Source organism: Astatotilapia calliptera, chromosome 23 (assembly GCF_900246225.1).
Source record: "Astatotilapia calliptera chromosome 23, fAstCal1.2, whole genome shotgun sequence".
NCBI lineage: Eukaryota > Metazoa > Chordata > Actinopteri > Cichliformes > Cichlidae > Astatotilapia > Astatotilapia calliptera.
Window position 1 is genome coordinate 24,101,831 of NC_039323.1, and position 24,048 is coordinate 24,125,878.

Genomic DNA, 24,048 nt, shown 5'->3' on the forward strand with positions numbered 1-24,048 from the left:
CCCCGCCACACACATTAACCAGGTAAAATACATATTTAGGCAGAATTTTGCAAATATCTATTTTTCATCTTTTAGCAGCATAGTGCTTTTTTTCCAATTATTTTTTAAAAGTCAGGTCAAGGCTCCAAAAGCCCAAAGGCGATATAAGGGTGGCGGCTCACAACAGTTTTTGTTTGCTGGATCATTTTAGTTCAGCTGGGTGTCTTTCCTTTGGTTATATTTCTTTAAGAGTTCAAAATGTGTTAATTACATGAATAAAATGTAATTTTCTCTGTAGCACTTCATGAATTTCATAAGCAACACACCTTAGTTGTTCACACAAAGCATAAAGGTAAAAAACAATATATACAGTGTTATCTTCATGTTAGATGTCAAAAAGTATCTGCGGCTCCCAGTGTTTTCCTTTGTGTGGAACCCGGGTCCAATGGCTCTTTGGGTGTTAAAGGTTGCTGACCCCTGCACTAGTATGTATATTCACACATCACATTCCTTGGCAATCACCTAACAGTGAAGTAAAATGGCATTCATAGAATATAACAGCTCAGGCGCATGGGCGTGTATTGGAATATTTAATATGTTTAAATAAAGAAAGTGTAAAAACACTCACAAATATGCTGTTGCTGAGGAGAACGTGTGTGTCATTCAGGTCAAAGTCAAACTTGATGACATCTCCATCCCGGTTCCTGTAAACCACCTGTGAATCTGATAATGGAGAGAAAAATACGTAAGACATAAAAGAGCCAGGAAAACATGTTTTTAAAAAAACAGTACACTCAGAATTAGATACAGACCACAAGATACCACAATAAAGCCCAAGTTCAGTTCATGTGATTGTCTGTTATCTTGCTAAAAAAAATTTAAATTACCAGAAAAATTTTAGACTCAATATGTGGAGGGTTCCAGACAAAGTGCAGAACCAAGACAACAAGAACATGTGGACAAGAAGACAAGTGATGAGGGGTAAGTGGTAACACCACGAAGACCAAACCTCTTCATGTACCATCAACAGATAAAGGATGAGGCTGACTTCAAGAAGTCCTACCAGTGGGGCAAGAAAAGGCAAGTGTTCTGATCATGGCTGCAAACTCATGCCCTGAGCACAGTAAGTGTCACAGAGGCAGCACTGAAGGTGCACGTGTGCAAAGAAGCTCTGGGACAGTCCAGCTGCTCATGACAGTAATTGTGTAATAGTGTACAGGAACATTTGTGCTCGTTAAAAGCTCACAAGTCCCACTGGGACACTCCACTCCAGCGCTCAAGTCCTGTGGGACCTCAAGTTCCAGACAGATAAGCCGCTGCTGGCCAACCAACCAAAGAAAGATACGTCAGACACGGGAGAAAAAAAAGGCAGTTTTTATAAATGTGGCTGTCCCAGCTGACGGCATCGGGAAGGAGTATGAGAAGATGTTCAGTGAAAAAAAACTTTGACTGAACTTCTAGTCTTGCAGACTTTCTTGGATCGTTAGTGTACAGAGGACTAAAATGTACATTTTCCATGTATTCATTACTCTGTAAAGAACCAGCGATTCATTCAAAATGCATTAAAGACAAAGTTTCCCTCAGAAGTTTGCTGGTTGATGATGATTTTGTGCCCTTAAAGTGGATTCTGTGTTCTGTGGCTGAGATGACCATGGAGTCAAAACAGGACGGCAACCTCTTTGAAACTAGGAAAACAAAAATAGTGGTTGCCTGAGAGCGTGCAACACATTCACCTTCTGAATAGTTGCATACCTCACTTTGTGAGAGGCAACCTGTCTCCAACATGCCAACATGTTGCAATCAGTCTGAGTGCAACTCTGAACTACATATAACTACATATATAACAATCAAGTAAATTTCCCTTGATCAGATTCCATTAATTTTAACATTACTTTGGACTTCTGTGACAAAATCACACACAAATATTACATGTAATTAAATTAGTTCAAGTCAGCAATTTGGGGCATATTTTTTTTGAGTGTGTGAGATTCTGGTTGACCTTCTGTCTATGTAGACAGTAGCAGATTTGCAAATTTCACCAGTTTATTACAATTAATAGCTGTAATGCCACAAACAGTACTGACAGTTTTAAAGTATTGCATGTAATTCCCAACTTGACCAACTTAACTTCCCATCTTGAGGCACCAAAGTAATTATATCAAGACAGGAACTGCCTCTGAGTGGCAGGGGCGGAGCGTGGCTTACTGGGCTTAAGCCCGGGTTGTTTTGTCAGAAGCCCGGGGTATTTTGGAGTGTAATTTTTCATAGTTAGATGCCTGGCTGACAACTGTATAAAACAAAAAGTACACACAATATTCGAAGCACATAGTGCACACTGTGGGAATTTACGACTGTGCGTGAATCCCCCCCTGATATTGGTATGATCCAAGCTCAGGCACTAAGCGACTGAGCGAGGGGGCGGGGCAGCTGCTGCCTGCGAGTGCGCTGTTGGAGAGACTGAGCCAGCCATTCTAAGGAGAGCTTAAGTTTGACCAGGTACCAAAGCAAATCATTCGTACCGTACAAATAATGTAAATATGACGGTGCATCACGAAAGATTGATATCAAACTGATCACTTGACCAATATTACGTTACTTGCTCTTCAAGTGAATCAACAAATGGCGAAATGAAAAGCCGAACAAATGCTATTTTTTTTTAGAGAGTCTTAGCTTACGTGTGTTTATTTCATATTTTCAGTTCTTACCCTCCCCGACTAATTCGGTTTCAGTTATGTACTGAAACATAAGAATGGACATTAGAGGCTTCTTTCAAAGAAAAAACTCAGGTAAATGTTATTTTATATATTATGCTTTGTATGTTGTTCAGTATATTTCTATGCAAAACAAGAGGGATTTTCACATTTGTAACCAGATATTTACATACACTTTAGGGAGAAAACATAAAACATTTTTACTGTACAACATCAATTTAGAGTAAATTTTTGTTTTAGATAAATATTGAAATATATTTTGAATTACTTAAATGTCAGAATAAAGAGAGACAGAGCTTTCTGTTTTTTATCACTTTCATCAAATTTAGGAGTACATGTACACTAAGTTTGTTAATTAATAAGAAAACTCCAGACGATTCCATTCTGAGCTGAAGAAGCTTCTGATAGGTCCGTAGAGTCCATGTGAGTAAATTGGTGGCACAGCTGTGGATGCATATAAGGCAAAACACAGAGCCTGTTTCTTTGAAATGGGAAAATCAAGAGATGTCAACCAAAACACCAGGAACAGAATCGTGGAGCTCCATAAGTGTGGCTCAAGTTTGAATACAATTTGGTGCCATTTGCAATTAAGAAACACAGATAGTTTCTCTCTTTACTCTTAAAGTTAACAAATATGTTTTTATATTTATCAATCTAAAAAAATAAACATTTAGTCTGATTTGATGTTACAATTAAAAAAGTGTTTGTGTTTTGATCTGAAGAGTTTGTAAATATCTGGTTTCAACTGTATATTTGATGATGTTGGTGTTTGGCTTGATTGTCAGCACAAAGAGAGAGAGAGAGGAGCAGAGAGGGCGAGAGAGGACAGAACAGATGAACAAGAGCAGGTGAGACTCACATGTTAGTCAAATGGTTGTTTACCAAAAGTATCACCGTATCATAGGTACACATGTATCTCGTACCGAGTGTTTCTTTTTAGGTTTGTTATTTTTCAAATTCTATATTTATTAAGTTATGCAGGCTTGTTTGCACAACAAGGCTAAATAATTATATAAACTTTTCTCAATCTAAATATTGTACTTTGGTAAAATTAAAAAATAAGTGTAGTGCAGGTCTATGATGATTTTTAGTGCTACTATCATCTAGTTCTGATTCTGGTTCTGTCTTGGTTAAGTCCTCAGTAGTCCTGATTTTGAACTGTTGTAGTCCTGTTTTAATTCTGGATCAGTTCTGGGTCTGGTTGAATTGGGGTTTAGTCCTCGTGTCTTGATACAGCCCCGACCTTGTTCTGCCTTGCTGCTTAATTAAAAAACTAGTTTAAGGTGTCCTGCACATGTGATATATATTTTTCCCTATATGAAGTCATTCTTTTTTGAACAAAACTCAAAACAGAGCCAATTAATCTTTCAGTCATTTCTAACCCCCCCCCCCCCGCCCCAAGGGGAAAAAAAAAAAATCCCACATGCATACTACCCTTTTGGGCTAAGCCCCGGGTGTTTCAAATGTCTGGCTCCGCCTCTGCTGAGTGGTAGCTGACCTGGTCCCTATCGTCTACATCTGGAATAAAATTTAATTTAAAATGTACTTTAATCGATCATTTGAGTTTTGACAAGTCACAAGTTTAAATGATGACAACTGTGTTTTACTTTTATGGAGAGATGAAGTGAACTGATGACAGCCTGAATTAATAAAGAATTTTAAAAAAGCTCTTACTCGAAGTTTAGTCTGTTTCTGTCAGAATAAAAATGGTGTAAACTTCTGATTTGAATTTCTTGAAAAATCACTCTGCTTCACATGTTAACCACACTGAACCAGAAGCAGCTGTGCCTCCCTCGCCTTCCCTCTTCACAAGCTCCTGAAACTCATTTAGAGTGAATTTGTGGCTGATTGCAGGAGCGGCAATCACTCACTCACTGCTATACGAGCAGAGGCAGCTTTCTGGCTGAATGTACTCTAATGCAGCGTAAAAAAGCTAATGTGCATTCACATTGTTAGAGAAGAAAAACACATGAATAGATGCAGCCATTTTTAGCATAAATACGTAATATTGCTGGTTTGATCCAACTGCAAGTGGCTACAATTATCTCTGTTTTTTGAAAAGAAAAATGCCAAAGCTGGAAAATGAACACACTGTGCAGCTACATTGAACTCACCTTTAACATACAGACTAGAGGAGCTGGATAATTTTTTCAACCACTGACTTTCTGATTAGTTGATGATCTGCTCTATTTACTGAGCCTCTGCTGCTCACCTCTTTGTTTTGGTGCTGGAAACTTACTGCTTTTGTTACCTCTTTGTTACTAATAGTGGGCAAAGATGGGCCTGAAAACACTTATGACAAAAAAACCACACTTTTAACAACTTGCTGTGGATCACTAAGTAGCATTTAGCATGCAAACAACCAGATATTTTCCCCATGAAGTCAAATTCAGTATTTAAATGGGCTGATATTTATTGAATTATATATATATACAACTTGCATGGCATGTTTCACCTGATAATGACTAAAAAGTAATTCATAAAGATATTTTAGAGCTTATTGTTTAAAGAAATATATACCAACAGCGCAAGCTAGCAGTCACTGGTCATCACTGACCTTCCCCTTGTCCTTTTAAATTTTAGAGAAAGAAGAAAATGGCAGGAGTTCGTATATATTCAAGAAGAAGTGCTTTGAGAACAACCCCTCATTACGAATATTCTCCATGTTGAATTAGAGGCTAGTTTCCTGCGTCACAAAAACCCAGCAGCGATGACGTCAAAGGTCTGCCTGGACTCTAATCTCCAAAAGAAACCACCTTAACAGCCATCCACTTTTTAAACTGCTTATACAATTCAGGACTGCAAGGGGGCTGGAGCCTATCCCAGCTGTCATGGAGCGAGAGGCAGGGTACACTGTGGACAGATAACCTGTCTGTCACAGGGCTAAAACAGAGAGATAAAAACCATTCATGTTCTCAGTCAATTTAGAATCTCCAGTTAACCTAACATGTACATCTTTGGAGTGTGGGAGGAAGCCAGAGGACCCAGAAAATTCCCAAGCACACTCGATGTAGAGAGGCTCCAGTTGGTGAGTAGATTGGAGCCCAGGACCTTATTGCTGTGAAGTAATCGTGATCACCACTCCACCACCATATTGGCCAACATCTAAATATGAGGAAGCAAATAAGACTTGGCTGGAAGCTACCAACAGTTGGAATCCACCCCCAGCTGCCCCAGAAGTTCAAATAAGTACAAGTACAAATACAAGTACAAATAAAATCTACCTACGGGCATCACCACAAGGGCATCACCACAAGGTAGCTCTGTTTGTTTTGTTCAGGTAGATTTTATTTGTACCCTTTAAAGTTTAAAGGGTACACTGTGTAATATCTCACCACTAGATGACAGCAAATTGCAGTGTGCATTCAAAAGGTGTGTTTTATTAACCATTCCATTTCAAATTGAAAACTTAAAAGTGTGTGGGAAACACTTTGTAATGCTGATAAGGTGTACTACATATATGTGTCTGGTTTCTAGCCACATATATAAAGTGTGATTAGCAGAAAATGGTGATGTTCATCTCCACAAACCTACATATTCTGAATGGATTTATTCTGAGTTTATGAGAATGAATCAGTTTGCTGGAAGATGCAATGAAATACTCATCAGTGTGTATTTATGAGTACAATGGGTTTTTTTAATATTAAATAACCTAAAAAAATACTTACTGTAACTTTTTGAAGTGAAACATGGAATAAAAATTAATCACATATATTTAAATAAGGAAATTATCTAACAGAGATCAAAACCTTTTTTTGACTGTAAACATAGTCCCCATAGACTGACTCACTTTTCAAGACACCCTCAAGTGGACACTGGAGGAACTGCAGCTTTTGCATCTATTTTCAACTCCGGAGGTAGCTGCTTATTTTCAACATGATATAGAATAAAAGTTTAATGCTGAGGTGTCCACATATCCATTTTGCCCATGTCTTGAAGCCCCCTTATCCACTGGAAGTCTCTGTGCTCCAGTAACAGCGATCGACCTGAACTCTTATAGAGGATGTGCAGTATTGTTCTCACATTATTTATATTATGTAATCATGTTTTACTCATGTGAGTCTCTACTAAGGATGTAGTCTCGTTTGTCCAAACCTCATTAGCAATCATGTATGACAAGCTGAGCAGCACTCACCCATAAGTGATTGCGCGCGCGCGCGCGCGCGCACACACACACACACACACACACACACACACACACACACGTTATCGCTCTGTTGCATAAGCAGCTGGATGTTTTCTTCATCCTCAGCTCAAAAACACACAAGTTGTCCATACATTACAATAATACACCACAAATGCAGATAAACAGGTGCACATTCAAACCGACAGAGCAGGTTTAGTGAGGAGGAGGACGTATAGATGGTAGTGATGTAAAATAATGAACACGTTTATAAAGTTAGCAGTTAGCTGTTCGCTCTGGCAAACGCTGCACTGTGGGTTTTTGGTGGTAATTAATTTTTCAGACCTACAGAGTCGCCTGCCCCATTAGTTGTTTTGTTGAGATTGATGATAAATTTGGGAAATTGCTGCCTGACATGCAGCGTGGTGTAAATCTAATGTCGATCAGGTGCGATGAGAGCCCAGAGACAGCGCAGACGAGCGAGGCCTGGGCTTGAATTTACTGCCGCTCCTGGAGATGTTGTGGGTGTAATTCACACATGATGGAAATTGCTTCCTTGACAACCTGACTTATTTCCTTTTCTCTCCTCTTATAACTTTGTTAGGCTTCAGTAGCTGCTCGGCCCTAATTTAACAGCATGAAGGACACTAATAAAAGCAGTTCGAGACACGGTTGACAAATTGAGTGAAAATAAAGCAAACACTTCAACCATAATAATAACAGAAAAAAAATTAAGCTGTGAGATTGCAGCTTCTTGAGTTCAGTCGCTGCCAAACAAGTTCTGAATATCATTAAAATAATATGTAATCTCAGCCTCATCAGGAAACCAGAGCAAAACAAACACGTCCAAATCTTCTTCCTGATTGCTTAGAGCACGTACCCCCAGAGCAAACACAGGAAGGATGGATGAAAATAACTAATTTTTTTAAGTTCAAACTGCTGAAAAGATCAAGAGTATTGTTCCCAAAACAAGACTACCACACCTAAATCCTCATGTTACATACGCATACTGTCTTCATGCTGACATATGTCTAAATCTAAAGAAGAAGAAGAAACATTTTATCTATCTATAAAGTGGAGAAAATATTCAAAGTGATTCAATAAATAAAACTATAAATATCATAGAATAAGCTGGAAATGGATGGCGTGACCACTCTGGGTTGATCTATATTCCTATCCTGCTTTACGACCCCCGGGTAGTGACTGACAGAAAAAGATGACGGATACGAGTGACAGAAATTAGATTCCTCAGAAGACTCTAAGGGCTCTCATCCAGTAGGGGCTCAGAGTAGAGCCAAATGCCTTATGCAGCAAAGTTTTATGTTCAGACAAGACAAAGATTGAGCTCTTTGGCCAAATTGACAAGAGGTATGTTTGAAAAAGTAAAGATGAGGCTTTAAAACCTAACCTGTGCCAGCTGTTAAGCATGATGTTGGTAGCATCATGAAAATTTGAAAATTTGCGGACTACACTTAAAAGTCAGGAAAACGTAAGAGTCCGTCTGTGTCAGGAAACCATCCAGTTGAAATGAACTCTACCAATTGTGCCAAGAAGAGCAGCCAAATTTCAGCCAGAATTATGCCGGAAGCTTGTTGATGGCTACCAAAAGTTTCTGGTTGAGGGTCAATGTGCTAAGGGACATTTCACCAAACATTAGTGTGGCTGACTGTATACATTTGATCGGTGTGGATTACAGAAAATCCTAAATAAATTCAAAGTTATGCACCTGCTTCTTGTTATTAAATTGCATGCTGTGCAATCATTCCACTCTGGAAAAAGAGAAGTTCAAAGAAATCATTAAAAAAAATATCATTTCATTCATGCCCATAATAAACAGATATAAACTTCTCACCACAACTGTATAGTCATGACACCAAAATAACATTTAGACCAAAGTTCTCTCCAAAAGACTTTGGTGATATGGTCATTTTTTTTTGTCCAACAGCTGACGATTGCTGTTATATTTGCAACATACAGTAAGCGAATCTTCACTCCACAAATCCTATTTTCAGTGATGGTACTAATGGAAGAGCCCAACTGGGTGAAAACATTTCTTTTTAAAGTCACAAACTAGGATTATTTTGGTTTTCCAGTAAAATGGTAAAATGGTAAATGGTCTGTATTTGTATAGCGCTTTACTTGGTCCTAAGGACCCCAAAGCGCTTTACACTATACGCAATCATCCACCCATTCACACACACATTCACACACTGGTGATACTGGAATACTGGACCTAAAATTACAGATCAGGTGAAGGATGCTTCTGTTTGCAGCCTCTACATTAGCAGGTAGTGATACCAAAGGCTATAAAAGACCTTAAACATGACTGATGATCTCATTTCAGCACCAATCAGCAACTACTAAAGATGTGTCATTTGCAGTCGCTGACATTCTTTGCACTGCCACTTCCCATAACACACACTATAAATTATATTGTAACAATGATTTATTTACTAAAATTGGTTCTCAGGTAGGTGTATCATTGAATTAACTTAATAGAATTACAATAATTACCCGAAAAAACAACAGCAGTTAGCCGTACACCAGCTTCTTGCTTGCTTCTACACATACATCAACGTGTGTGTACGTGTGTGTGGTAGAGGACTAAACATCCACAGCCCATTATGAAAAGCCACAGGCCACAAGACTAGCCATTAGTATTATCTCTCTGTGGAAGGGAAGGACACAGCAGGAGGTGAGTCTGTGTTTCACAGCCAGAGCAGGAGGACCGTCTCTCACCGTCCCCCTCCACCTCTGTCCTTCTGTCTGTCTTTCTTCCTCTCACCTTCTGTCACTCTCAGCAAGTCTCCGGAAAGGTGTTATGGGTGTTTTTAGTTATCTAATTTACAACCAATGCAATAATTTAGCTATCACATTGCCAGAGTCCCTCCTCTTCAGCTCTGCCATCTATAGCTGCTATTTACATTCTGCTTCTTCTTTGGTTTTTCTTTTTTTTCATTCTCCAAGCCTGGATACAAACACAATCTGTCCCTCTGTCACGGAGCCAGTTAAACAACGCAAGCCTTTGAGATTGTCCACATTTAGACTTGAACAGGAGCTCAAGGATGTGGAGGGATGCAATGACACAACACAGCCCTCGACCGCAGATCAAGGTTGTGCTGTAGCACGGGCCGAGTCTTATGCAACACGGTTGAAAAATGTAATGAGGAGGCGGTGGCGACGTGGCCCGGGGAAAGATTGAAGAGGAGAAGAGTCAGTGAACTCAGGTGGTGGGGGTGATGCAATGTTTGAGAGCTGTGAATTGGCTTTTATTATCCTCAGTGACAGATATTTTTCTCCCACATACACACACTGAGAGTTTGACTCAAGGACACTTTAACACAAATGCCACAATTAGTAACAGACCAGCTGAGCTGCAGCTGCGACAAAAACCCCCACAAAACAACAATCAGCTGGATTTGAACCCTATTGTCTATTTGTCTGTGTCACTTTGACTCCATTCGACTATCTGCTGCCATGCTGATATTTACCAAAAGCATGACTATAAAGCATTTCACTCAAGTCATTTTACCACACTCTTTATATGCCTTCATGTCATTTTGCCACCACAGTGTGTCACAGATCACAGATACAGAGTCATATGAAAAAGAAAGTTTTCACAGGACTCTACACCGTCGTGTGAAAACTCTTTTCGCATCGCAGTGTCCATTTGTTGTGTAACTGGGGCAAAAAATAAGGTTTACTCATGCTTTCTTTGATAAATTTATTAAAACTTACAAGTAAAATGCTCAAGTTCACCACTCCACCTTTGCTATTCATCTGATTGACTGTTTAACTAACATTAAACAATGGTTGAACAATAATTGCTTACAGCTAAACCCGGCCAAAACAGAAACTTACAATACCTGTTATTAAACATCGACTGGATGATTTAGGTTCCTCACAGAAACATAACCTTAGAAACCTAGGCATTATTTTTGATGAAGCTTTTTCTTTGGAGGGACATTTAAATCAGATAGTAAAAACCTGCTTTTTTCACTTGAGGAACATTTCAAAACTCAGATCCATCATGTCAACAAGTGAACTCGAGATGATAATACATGCTTTTGTCTCTACAAGACTCGACTACTGTGACGGCCTGTTTACTTGTCTAAACAAGAAAGGGCTGGCTCGTCTACAGGTTGTTCAAAACTCTGCAGCGAGGCTACTGACCCGCCTGATCAAGGGAGCCCAATTGGATTTAGGATCCATTTTAAAATTCTAGTTTTAACTTTTAGAGCATTACAGGGACATATTTCAAAAAGCTTTTAATTAGACCGGGGGTTTTATGATGTATTTATGACTGTATTGTGTTTTCTTGCCTTTCTTGTAAAGCACTTTGTGACACATGTCTGTGAAAGGTGCTATATAAATAAACTTTACTTACTTACTTACTTATTTGTTCCTAACACTAAGACCAAGCCGCTGAAAAAAACAAACAACAACAGTTGGTTATCAGCTAACCTTATGTCAACAAAAGTTATGCTCAAGTGTCCTAAAAGTCAAACTTTCCCTCAGATAAACAGTTTGGTTACATTATCACATCATATGAGAGTTACTTCTCTAAGTGTCTAAGCTCAACAATGTTTCATCCATTTAAAAGACAGTTTCACAAAATGTGGCTAACAGCAGCTTATATGAGCTAACAGAGGCTAAGAAGAGCTAACAGTATAACAGACATTAACACCAGCTAACACAGGCTAACAGCAATAGAAGCCAAAGACCTTACAGACAGAAAAGTTCTTTCAACAACTCTCAGTACCAGTTTTACAATTAGTAAAAGTCAAAACTGTCTTAAGGTTTATTCATATTTGATTCCTTATGGTGACGATGTCACCCTGCTACACTTTGATGACTTCATCATGAAGATCAGGAAATAAGGCCATTTAAATTCCTTGTACAAGCAAAATATCTGATTCCTAGACGTGTAAAAATATCTGCATTTTTAGCATCATATGTTCATGAACAGTGATTACCTTTTTCACAGTTACAGTCATTATTATTCCTCAACCATAGTTTGTCACAGGGGTTGTGGATGTTTATGTTGAGTCACTGCAGGCTGTTGAGCTCCAACACAGAGAAGCCATCTGCATTTGAATATGCAGGTCAGCAGGAGTCACTCCAGCTAGCTTATGTGTTTATACAGTGACAGACATAAAAAATAAATAAATAAATCAGGGACTCAATAAAAAAACAAAAAAACAACCTTTGGCTCTAAAAAGCAATTCACAAAGTATGAAAATGGTGAAAGTTAGAGACGCTTGAGGCAGTTTGATGTCAATAAATGAACCAGAGGTTTGTCAAACAGAGAGGCAAAAAGTATTAAAACTAAACTAATTATCATGAAAAGTGAGTAAGTGTTTTTATGAAACAATAACAGACCCCCTCTGCTCACTGACAAATGTTTGGAGTCTGTAATGAAACCTCAGGTGGAGAGATTCTCATTTCCAGCTAATGCACTTCCCACAGTGCTCTGAACTTTTTACCCACGGCTCTCTCAATGCGGTTTTTCTCCCCCAGTGGGAGGAAAGTGTCAATCCTGTGGTTAGCTGAATTTATCTGGAAAATACTTTATTAAATGCTCATCAGCTCACCAATCCACTCTAACCAGCTCTGAAGAGAAGAACAGAAGTTTGCTTTGGATTTCAAGTTTAGAAAAATGTAATTGTCTTGGTTAGATAAAAACAGGAAAGTTTATTAATTAGCCATTATATTTCTCTAGCCTTCAAACAGGCCTATCTGACTCATTTCCATCCCCATCTATTAATTCATGGGCTCTGCCAGAGTAGCTTTGCATGAATCAAAGTCCAAAATAAATAATAATTTATCTTGCATTGGGCTCTGGTGCCACATCTCAAGTTTGGTTTGTGTCTCCAATAAACAATTGCAGCTGTCTAACCTCCCTTTAAGCCAACGTTCTTGTGATTGGCTGCCTCTGAGAAACAGGTAGTTGGGTGGAGCTAATGGATATCTGCTCTCAATGACATCATACTCAGCTAAGAGTAGAAAAAAAGGAGTTTAAAGATGTCTGAGACCTAAGCCTTTGGCTCGCAGCAATTGTACATGTTTACAATTATAATTGCTGTGAAGATTCAGTAAATATATACATACTAGAGATGGCACGATACCACTTTTTTATGTCCGATACCGATACCATAAATTTGGATATCTGCCGATACCGATATGAATCCGATATAGTGTTTTTTAATAAATAAAACTTTTTTTTAATATCTTGCTGCATTTTGTATAAGTTCATACTCAAGTTTAAATAAACAACACTAAAGCTATTCTGTTATACCTGTGTGTAAAAAATACACTGCACCCAAAATATTTCATAGTTCAGCAATACTGATCAATCTAATAAACCTACTACATCCTTCCTATTCTGGTATTTTAAAGAGTACTTAGCAGAAATATTAAGCAACCTAATAGGGTTGCAAACTCCAGCAAAAAAAAAAAAAAAATAGGGAACCACCCCCACCTTCCACCTCGTGATGCTTAATCGACGTAATCAACTTTAATTTGATGCAGTGTGGAAAAAAAATGCACCGAAATAAATTATTTTTCAAGAATAATTAAATAGATTCAACATCTTTCTTCAACAGAACTGCAGACTGCACAGATGGTACCTTCCCAAAGGAAAAAGTACTATAGCTTACTAGGGTATATTAGACTTAATAGTTACTATATACAGTAATGGACTTCTATACATCTTATATCAGATTAAAACTTTGGGTGTAAGATTCAGATAATTATTTGTTAAAAGCTAGACATTTTAAATGAGAATAAGAAAGAAAAGTATGTCTTTGTGCCCCCTTTTCCCTGTTAATGCCCTACCTGCCCCCCTGGCTAAACTTTGCTAGACCCGCCCCTGCACAGTTACCAGCTGTCAGCTATGTAGAAAAGGATCCTGGTGTAGAAGGTAATATTAAATAAATTCTAACAACAGATTATCAAGCTTAAACGTGCTGCTGTTGTTCAGCCGCTGGTTTCCTCTTTCTGGTGCAAAGTGGGCCAAAAACAAACAAGAGAGACGGACTTGCAACAAAAAAGCCGATCAGCTGATCATTGATCAGTTTCACGACAGGAGAGGGAGGGAGAGAAGAGGCAGTTGCTCCATATATCGGTTGTTAAGCTTAACGTGGAAATGCTTTACAAACATTCAGAGATGAACTTACACACTTGCTTTACTTCTCTCTGGGATAACTTCCTCGGAGATGAAATGCCGGATTGCTAGCGAGGCTACAAATACACGCAGCGGCTCTATCACGTGAGGGGTACTGCTGCTGCGTGCTATGGTTATGAGCCGAGTTACGCCGTGTCTCAAGTTTTGTGAGGTGCTTTTTTGATATTTAATGGATCGGATTACATTTTTTATTTCTCTCCAATATCCGATCCAGTAATTTACGTCAGTATCGGACCGATACCGATACTTAATATCGGATCGGTCCATCTCTAATACATACATCAGTATTTATATGACAATAAATGAGGAAAAGCATAATAGCGTAATGTTGTTTAAAGCTGAGTATTTTATGAATATAAATGAAGGTGGTCTGGTTTGTTTTCTTTATTCACAACCAGCTACAGCAACACATTATATTGACTGCAGGTGGAGTTTGTGCTCATAGAAAAACCTAAAGAAACGCACCTGTATGTTACCTGCTCAGTACAAAACAGCAAGCAGACCCAGTTAGAGCCGAGCTGATGAGCACAGTGGTGGACTAGCTGGTCAGCAGTTACACATCAACATATTTCCCTCAAAAGCTGGTGGGGAACAAAAATAGATGAAGAACAGAGTACCCAGGACAAAGCTACAGCAGCATTTATATTTCCCTACAAAACATATTTAGGAAAACATATCGTGGCTGTGCAAACTCTTTTACCCAATGCAAGTATAAATGTTATTTTAAATTAAATATCATTATTGTGTATTTGTATTTATTTTAAATCAGCTGTTTATTGATTTAGTCTTTTAATCTTTGAATGTAATATTTAACAGTCATATAGGAAGTCATATTAATTAAGAGTAGTTTTAATTAAATTATTTAATTTAATTTTAATTAGTGGTTGCAGCACGGCGAGCAGTGACCGTGGGGATAAACTTCATGCCACAGCAACCCTGAACTGGTTAAGCGTAACAGGATGGATGTTTAAATTATTAAACTTCTTGTTGTTGTTGTTTTGTTTTTTTTAAATAAAGGAACACATGAGGAATAAACAGGGGAAATTGTGCACCAACTAAAACTGTGTAAAGTTTTCTACACGCTGTTCTTGAAACTGAAGAACTGATTTTTTTTCTTTCAAAAGATAAAAATACCAAACGACACCTCTCATCAGGCCTCTCGAACTGACACATAGACTTCACCTCTGTGCTGTTTGCACAGTTTTATTCGCCTGCACTGCATTACATGTCGCTTTCCTCACACATTGTCCTCACCTCCTCCATCCTGAGCTACATCATCTTCACCTCACTCTGCAAGGGCCACGACTCGTGACCTTGGGTCACAATTAAAATGTAACTATACTCCTCTGCATCAAAGCCAGATATTGGCAGCAATACTTTTGTTTTTCTTTCCAAAAATAAAGGCACATAAAAAGTTAGTGCTATTGTAGCTAGGATTGCTCCATTATCTCATTACATAAAACTGATTAAAAATCCATCATGGCAGATGTTTCGAGATATAAATATGTGTTTATTTCAAAACCAAGTGTACCTAAATAATGCATGCAAATGTTTCATTTTTATTTCTTAACATATGAAAGTTAGTTGTTGCAATGGAAATCGATGGTCACAAAGGTCTATGATTCCAGTGAAAGGAGATCTAGATGAAAATAATTTAAAGTGTTGGTAAACAAACATGAGCAGGCAGCTAACAAAAATCAGGTGTCTATTTGCACAAGGCTTCAGTATTAGCTTATGGAGTACTATGTGTTCTTGGACTAAGACTACATCAAAACTAACAAGATGTAACCTCCAGGTCTGAAATATGAAACCAATGGCCATTCTTCCTGACAGCCAACGTGAAGTGACTCTTCCTCCTCAGGTTATAAGGAAGTCAAATAAGAAAATGACTCTACTTTCCACTTTACTGATGAGTTTACGGTCCAACTAATCTAGAGTAAAACACATGATAAATCAGCAGATAAAAAGTCGGGCGGCAGTGTGGTTAGCGTGCACAGAGAAACTCAAAGATCTGAAACTGTGACATAGTTGCTGCAGGACAGCAGTTTGACTGCAACCTTACTTTGATGTAGGATTAAAAGCAGAAAACCAGTGGAGTCCTCTTTCGCAAAGAGACGAGACGTAGATGAGTTGCGCTTATTAGCACAGACTGACTCGGATTGAGTGCAACATGTTGACCTTTGCCTACACTTACAAATTAAACAGCAATTGTTTGCAAACCTTCACCAGTCTGAGTGATTACAGTCAGTCCAAGAGAGACCACGATGGTTCGGAGACAGGTTGCCTCCCCTCAGACAATTAAGAGTTATCACCCAGAGCTTGAGGATGTCACATGCTGCATGCTCAACCTCTAGGCAACCAGCTGGTTGGCACAAGTACTTGCAATCAGTTGCGAAAAAGGAAATAAATGAATGTGAACACTATTTTTTTGGGCTTTCTCTCAAGTTGTCATTCAACAGGCTGTCATCCTGTTTTCACTCTTGTCAGACTGAACCACGAGTAAACTGTGTTTCTCTGTCTATAACGTACATCGGGTGTTATTCTCTCCTGATATTATCCATCCATCCATCAGACAAGGAGGGGAAGTTAATTGTCACCTTTCTTGGTCAGTAGGAGCTATAGAAATCAATTTCACTTTTTATGTACAGAAAAAAATGGCCAGAGCTGCTTGAAAAAATCACAATCTAGTAAATGTACTATTGTTACTTAATTAAAGCTAGAAGTAACTCTGATTTACCTTTGCTACTTTTGCTTGTTAGGGACAAATATTTAGGGCTCCCAGACTGATCCAAAAACACATCAGGAAGTGAGATTTCCCATTTGATGACCTTCCCACTCTGAAGAACAGCATTTACCTTATTTACCTTAATGTCCTTTGGAGTTTGGTCACTTTTGTCTCCAAACAAAAAAACAAACAAACAAAAAAACAAACATGATGGAAGAAATGCCAAATGAGTGGCAGCACTAGGGCTGGGCTATATATCGAGTAATTTTAAAAATATCGATATATTTTCATACGAGATATAAGATGTGACAATATCGTTTATATCGATATAGTATAAGTTACGTTATAATTATAGTTGTGGAGCCACAAGTTTGCCTCTCTTTCGTCCACTTTTGTCTTTACGCAACATTACTCGGCCTCGCCTCTCCTTCACTGAACACAACTCCCCCTCCTTCCCCATCGCTTCACCTGGAGGCAGCGACAAGATGGACACGGCAAATCTCCGTTAACGAGTTACTGCGCATCGCCCCGTGCGTGGGGCTGGACGGCACCAAATTGTTAACGAGCTAACCACGCTAACGAGCTAAGCCTAAAATCCTTTCATTCTCTCAAAAGTCGACAGCGCGCCTTATGTATGAATTCTGGTTGTGCTTACTGACCGTGAACCGATTGTATGTGGAACACGGCGCTCAGCAATCTGTCAAAAAATGTTTTAGTTCGACTTTGGTAAGCTACTGAGCTGCACCGCTTGATGGATTGTCGGAACATTACGGCTACCGTAGTCTGGAGCCTAATACGTAGGCTCCAGACTACTAATACGTAATACGTACTGTGCTTCAACGTAATATTACCGTATTGTGTGTGTATAAGGACCATAAATGGCACCTGTTCAGAGACACGGTTACAAAGAGGATTTCAAACTCCAGGCTGTCAGTCACGCAGTAGAAGTTGGGAACAGAGCAGCTGTGAAATCTGTCTCTTTGTTATTGTGCTCGGCGTCTGTTAGTTTGCATTTTGACTGCACAATTGTGAGCTCTTTGTTATGCACAAAAACAACATAGTTTTCTTTTATTTATGGAGCATTATTATTTAATAAATGCTCATAATTTATTTTTGAGTAGTTTTTTTCATGTACATCTGTGCTGTATGTTAATAAAAGTGCCTGTGTGACATCTGGGACACAGCTTTGACTAAGAACTCTCTTTTTGTTCTTACGTTATGGCTTTAAAAAAAATCGAGATATATATCTTATATTGCCGTCCGGCTAAAAAATATCGAGATATGAATTTTGGGTTATATCGCCCAGCCCTGGGCAGCACATTAAGTCCATCTTTTATATACGACGTGAGTTTACCTTTCCTTCTCTTTCTGTAAAAGGAGACTTAAACGCTGCTACTCTGTGCAGGATTAAAACCTCAGACTCGAAATATTCAGCAACACACATCTTTGTTTGTGTCAGGATTTTTGTGTGGTTTTTTTTTTTCATGTAAACACTCACCGCTAATCCACTTGGCCTCGGGGTCGTGAATGCTGAACTCTGGTTTGTAAAGATCTGCTACAGTCAGCCTGGACTTGCTGCTGCCGGGAAGTTCAACTGGAAAACAAATAAATGGGTGAACTCCAGGTTACAGTGAGAGATTCATCCAACGCAGAGCTGCAGATTATAAGTGTCTTATAAAGCATATTCATGTACTTCTGACAAACACATATTTGCATGGTTTAGAAAGCTAGAAACATCATCCTGTCTCTCTCCACAGGCTGACATACCGGGTGTGAGGACGACCACAGACATGGTGATGAGCGAGCAGACCACCACGATCACCAGCAAAGAGATTGCAATGCCCTTCCAGTTCCTCTGCGGAGGGCTGACGTCCACATACTCCTGCAAACACAGAAAGTCAGAAACAAACACTAATCATCAGAAACTGTGCCTCTGTGTGTGAGTCACTCGAACACTGCGAGAATTCATCTGCAGTCCTAACAGCCTCTACGCTCGCTGTGGGATTTTGCTCTCATTCAGTCAGAAGTGATGCTGTTTAATGCGGTCCAGCTTGCACTTCATCCCAGAGGTGTTGCATGTGGCTGAGTTTGAATTTGTGTAACTTCTTCCAGACCAAACTAGGAAAACTTTTTTTACACGGCGCTGACAATAAAATATCATCCCAGTACTGATATAAAGAAATGGGCTCTGTAAGACCTGTGAAGGTGTCTTATGACATCTGGCACCAGCTGGCAGCTCACTGTGAGTTGGAGGTGCTGTGGACCAGTTAGGGATTTGCCCTGAAGCTCCCCACAAGCCTCAACCACACACACAACTCTTAACTTAATACAGTTACTTTTGATCATTCTGAAAAATGGGATACTTTGTATAAAAATGGCTGTAATTTCTAAACAGTTAATTCAAAAGTGTCATTAAACCACTTAAATTAAAGCTGAAGGTTTCCACGTCAGTCACATCTTGAGTGTTTTAAACTCTGCTGTGTTGGTGTACAGAAGGAAAAATACAAAAATTGTACCTTTCTCCAGCAAAATAAAGTTTGATGCTTCATTTTAATTACATTTTATTTATATAGCGACACATTACAACAACAGTTAGCTCAAGGTGCTTTATATCGTAAGGTGAAGACTCTACAATAATACAGAGAAAATAGAGAAACCCCACCAATCAGACGAGCCCCTATCAGCAAGCTCTTTGGTGACAGTGGGAAGGAAAAACTCCCTTTTAACAGGAAGAAACCTCCGGCAGAGCCAGGCTCAGGGAGGTACAGCCATCTGCCACTGGTGTGGGGTGAGGAAAGGAAGACAGGACAAAGAAACCTTGGCCATTTCACTCTAACTAAATGATGGACAGAAAATTGTGGCTCTGCTGTAACAACCCGTTCTCACTCCCAAAGCGTAACATTTTACGCTAGGTGACAAATCGTCACCATATTACGTTTTCGGCTACCCACCACGTTCCTAAATGACGACCTCGGAAAACAGAGGAAATATGAGAACCCTCTGGACTGAATCTACACATGTTCGCTCTTTTTCTTCAAATCGCTTAGAAACACGCTATTTGACATCATTAAAGTCCTGGTTAAGGTCAGGAAAAAGGTTATGGTTAGGGCTAGGGATAAGGTTAGGTTTAGGGCTGGAATACAGGGCTGGAACGTCTATTACCGCGGGAGCGTCATTGCACTGGATTCCAGCCATAACCCGCCGCGTACCCTAAGAACGCCGAAGGTCTCCTTTCGCGTTCCTCAGGAACGCCGCGGGACGAGACAAAACGTCGACATGTTACGCCTCGGGAGTGAGAACGCTCTGGCTGTAATCTGTGCTCTCTTTCAAAATGAGAGAGGAAATAAAGGCTCACTGAATTTGATGCTGTGGTGTTCACACTGAACATCTACAGGACGTTTGGGACTGAGATGCTTGAGCGTGCTCCAACCACCATCATAAAAAGATCAAACATAGCAGAGAGAGACTGCATAGGCTTAAAAATCATGTATGAACTGAGCCCCTGGCTCCAGATTACTGTGTGATACTTGCTGTAGAGCAGGGGTGTCAAACTCAAATACACAGTGGGCCAAAATTCAAAATGGAACAAAGTCGCGGGCTAACGTTAATATTTATTGAAAAAAAAAAATCTTCCTCCAGATATAAGAATGAATCTTTTCTTATGGACTCAAACAAGTTTAGCTGAAAAACTGAATATGGAACAAGCAAAGCTTAATACTAAACAATATATATATTAGCTGTATAATACCAGTAGGCCAGCTCTGATAGTAATTTGGTATGGCTTCGCGGCCTAATTTGGCCCGCGGGCCAGAGTTTGACACCTATGCTGTAGAGCATTAACAATACATCTCCAGGTTTCAATTACATTTTAGTTTAATATGAATTTGTGAAGTTAACACAAAATTTCCAGAGCACTGAAGCTGATTTAATAGCTAACTCCTTGTTTTGCTACCTTTGAGCTTGGTACTAGCAGCCAGTTTTCAGATTCTTCTTCTTTTTTCTTTTTTAAAGTTTTTTGAAAGTGAAGCTTAGCCCCCTGAGCATTTCCCATTTTTTGATTTTAACCAGGAAAAAATATATAAGTTCAGTCAGTAAGAGCTCCACAACTTTGAGGCCTTAATGAACAGCCTCAGGCTCTATGGATCTGAGACACCTGGGAGAACTTAGAAATACAATAAGTTTCCTTGTCTTCATCACAGGGCCAGAGTGAGATTTGTAAGTCCACTGAGCGCTCATGGTTCTGAAAAATTCATCACCTGCAACTCCACCAAATCTATCAAAGCTTCGTCCTTTATACAGCTGCACTGTGACTAACACCAGTGTGACGCGTGATGTAGGGCACCTCTGATATCCTGTAGTGGAGACTTGAAAATGAAAATCATTTGCACATTCACTGATTCTGTGACTTTTGTGACTGTGTGTTTGAGATCTTCTGAGATCTAATGTACGATTTGCAAACGGCGGCAAAAAGACAGGATGCAGAGCTGAAGATGAAAAGTGATAAGGATGGACAGGATCAGAAATGAGTATATAGAGGGCAGAGGAAGGATAGGATATACTGGGAAAAGGATCCTTAAGACAGAGCTGCCAGGCAGAGGAGTTTGATGGCTCTAGTGAAGCAGGACATGCAGAGGTGGTGTGGCAGAGGTGAGATAAGGTGAGATAGCACTAGATGATCTGCTGTGGCGACCTCTAAGGGGAGAGGTCAATTTAAGAACTTCAAGGTAGGTAGCTGAACTTTTTTATAAATGAGAAAAATCATGGAAGACAAACTTTGATATTGTTTTTTTTTAATCAAAGAAATTTGGTTGATTATTCCTTTGTTGTAACAATACTACCTGTCTTTTTATGCGGTTGGAAAGCCTGTTTCTTTCCCCTTAAGTTTTGCCACTGTTACGTGCCAAGAGGTGTGGCTTTGCTTTTGTGTTCTATTTATCTTTCAGGTGTCAAGCCTCCACCTATTGGCCAGTTCGAAGTGATTGGCATGTGTCTATTGGCCAATCACACGCCGAGGATTACTACAAATGAGCTGCTCCCTGGCCAGCTGGTGGCTGCTGGGTTCTGCTATGACAAACATTTGTGAACAGGCTTCTTTATATTATGTGTGGTGGGAGGCTGGACAGGTAAGCTGGGGTACCTATACACTGATTGCAGGCGTTAAACTGTTAGACACACTAGGGTATGCGGTTGATGCCACTTTTGTATGTTTTCACTGACCTTTTGTCAAGCAGCTGGGTAGGCCTTTTGTTTTGCATTTTTGTTTTAGTTAGGCCCTGGGAGCTCTCGCCCTCTTTTTGTTTTATTACTTTCTGGTAATAAAACCAGAAAGTAATAAAACTGGTAACAAACTACGCTGTAATGGACTAAAATCTTGCAGTACCATAAGGTACTGCTTGCCCACAACCACACCAGCAAAGAGTACTCGCGCATGCTGCCCACTCTGTGACCTACCTTCACGCGACCAATAGAAACAAGGCGTACAGCCGGGCTAAGCTCAACCACACAAGGAACTTTATGACACAAGTTTACGTGCATATGGACCTCCGGAGCCCTTGAGTAAATCATTCCATTCAACACATTGGCTTCAGAGGCCACAGAAAATCTGTGGAGAGGTTAGGTTTCACACTGTTATGTTTAACACTTCCCTAATAATGCAGAACCAGGTACAGTCGGGTCAAGTGTGATAATGAACACCTGTTGGTGCACACTCAATGCTGAGAGGCACCTGCTCTTCATCAGCTCCATTGTTTTCCTCATGACAGGGCACACAAACAAAAAGTCACATAGTACAGTGAGTTACTGAGGACAGGTGATCATATTTTTATTTTTATACATATTTTACATGTAACCGTTGGTCAAGAAAGGCTTGAACTACTGGCTAAAAGGAAATTGAAACATGCAATAAGCAGAAGAGACGCAAAATGTGTCAAACGGAGACAAAAACTACTGCAATAAAAAACAAAAAGATACAGAGAATATCTACAAAAACAAAACTGTTCAAAAACTAAAATGAGATATAAAACACAAGCAAAGATGCAACAAAAACAAAACTGTGTCACACAATCACACAACGAGATTTAAAACTAAACAAGGGAAAAAACATGCAGAGTGATACAAAATCAGGTAAAATATCAGCAGGCTACAGAGTCAGAGACACAAAGCAAACAGAAATCATATCTGCATGTACTTATGAACTACTGTTTCATAATCTGTGTCCTGTACAACAGAGTCTGAACCTGTGCCAAACATGTTTGCTTTGTCAGGAGGAGCTCCTCTTGTTAGTCTTATTCTTTTAATGTGATTGTTATTGCTTTATTTATTATCATTATCGACATAAATGTACATATTGTGTAACAAAGAAAGAAGTAGCGCAATAATGAGGAAAAAAGGAGGATAAGCGCATCGGCTCACCGACTCCTGCTACTCTAACACCTGAATGAAGATACACGAGTAAATACACAAGCTTACTGTGCCGGTGTGTGTGTGTATGGATGAGAAGCTTCCAGCATACTGCAAATGAATACATTATAAAAACTAATATAACTTGGATAATTGGTATCCAGCTGTTTTAATACGGATTTGTGTGTGAATCACTTCTTTGTAAAATGAAATGACTGAATAAAAAAGAAAGAAAAATGCAGGTCATCCAGCACACAACATGGATCAGTCTGTAAAATAATGATGTGGGAAGAACAGTCCCTTTATTTCCTCCTATTGTTTGGGAGTGCATTTAGAAAACATTAGAAGGAATTCACTATTTTTAATGGAAGCGAGATATAAAAATAGAGCAGACTCGCCGGCGTTCATCTCCAGCATCAGTCAGGATTGAATTTTGACTTTTACGGTCATATAACACTCCCGTCGTCTAGACAGAGTGGTGATTATCCTCCGAGCTAAAGTGGAAAATCTGATCTGAGCTTTCACACGTTGTGCTCTTAGGCTGAAAGTTTGCTTAAGGATTCCAAGACATCCAATGAACCGTAGCTTCTCAAGAAGCTACCAGCTTACATCATTCCTCACTCCAGCCTCCGATGATGAAAGTTGAACCCGCAGCCAAGACGTTGACAAGTGAGAGAAAAGATGAGAAAGAAATGATGCAAGCAGGGTTTTCAGTTTAACCTCGCACGGGGCCAGGAGACGGCTGCGGACGAGCACTCGGATGTTTCCAGCAGCGACACTGCAGGGGACTGTAATAGGAAGCTGTCACATGCTGACTAAGTGGCCTTTCTTCTGAGCTTGAGAGGGAGAAGCATAAAGGGAAGACAGCATGAAGCCTTGTTCGTACATCAAACACATCAAACTGCATGTTTTCCAGCAGTCTGTC

At 39.5% G+C, this 24,048-nt stretch overlaps 1 protein-coding gene across 2 annotated transcripts in view; it reads right to left on the minus strand.

The window, feature by feature from the left end:
- Positions 1-24,048, minus strand: part of LOC113016881 (inactive dipeptidyl peptidase 10-like) — a 128,004-nt gene that overhangs the window by 39,253 nt on the left and 64,703 nt on the right. For both annotated transcript variants that reach the window (XM_026160045.1, XM_026160046.1), the window contains exons 2-4: positions 18,492-18,606; positions 18,223-18,318; positions 608-702 (exon numbers count right to left, since the gene is read on the minus strand). In XM_026160045.1, the coding sequence (XP_026015830.1) occupies positions 608-702; positions 18,223-18,318; positions 18,492-18,606 (306 nt within the window). The remainder of the gene's footprint in view (positions 1-607; positions 703-18,222; positions 18,319-18,491; positions 18,607-24,048) is intronic.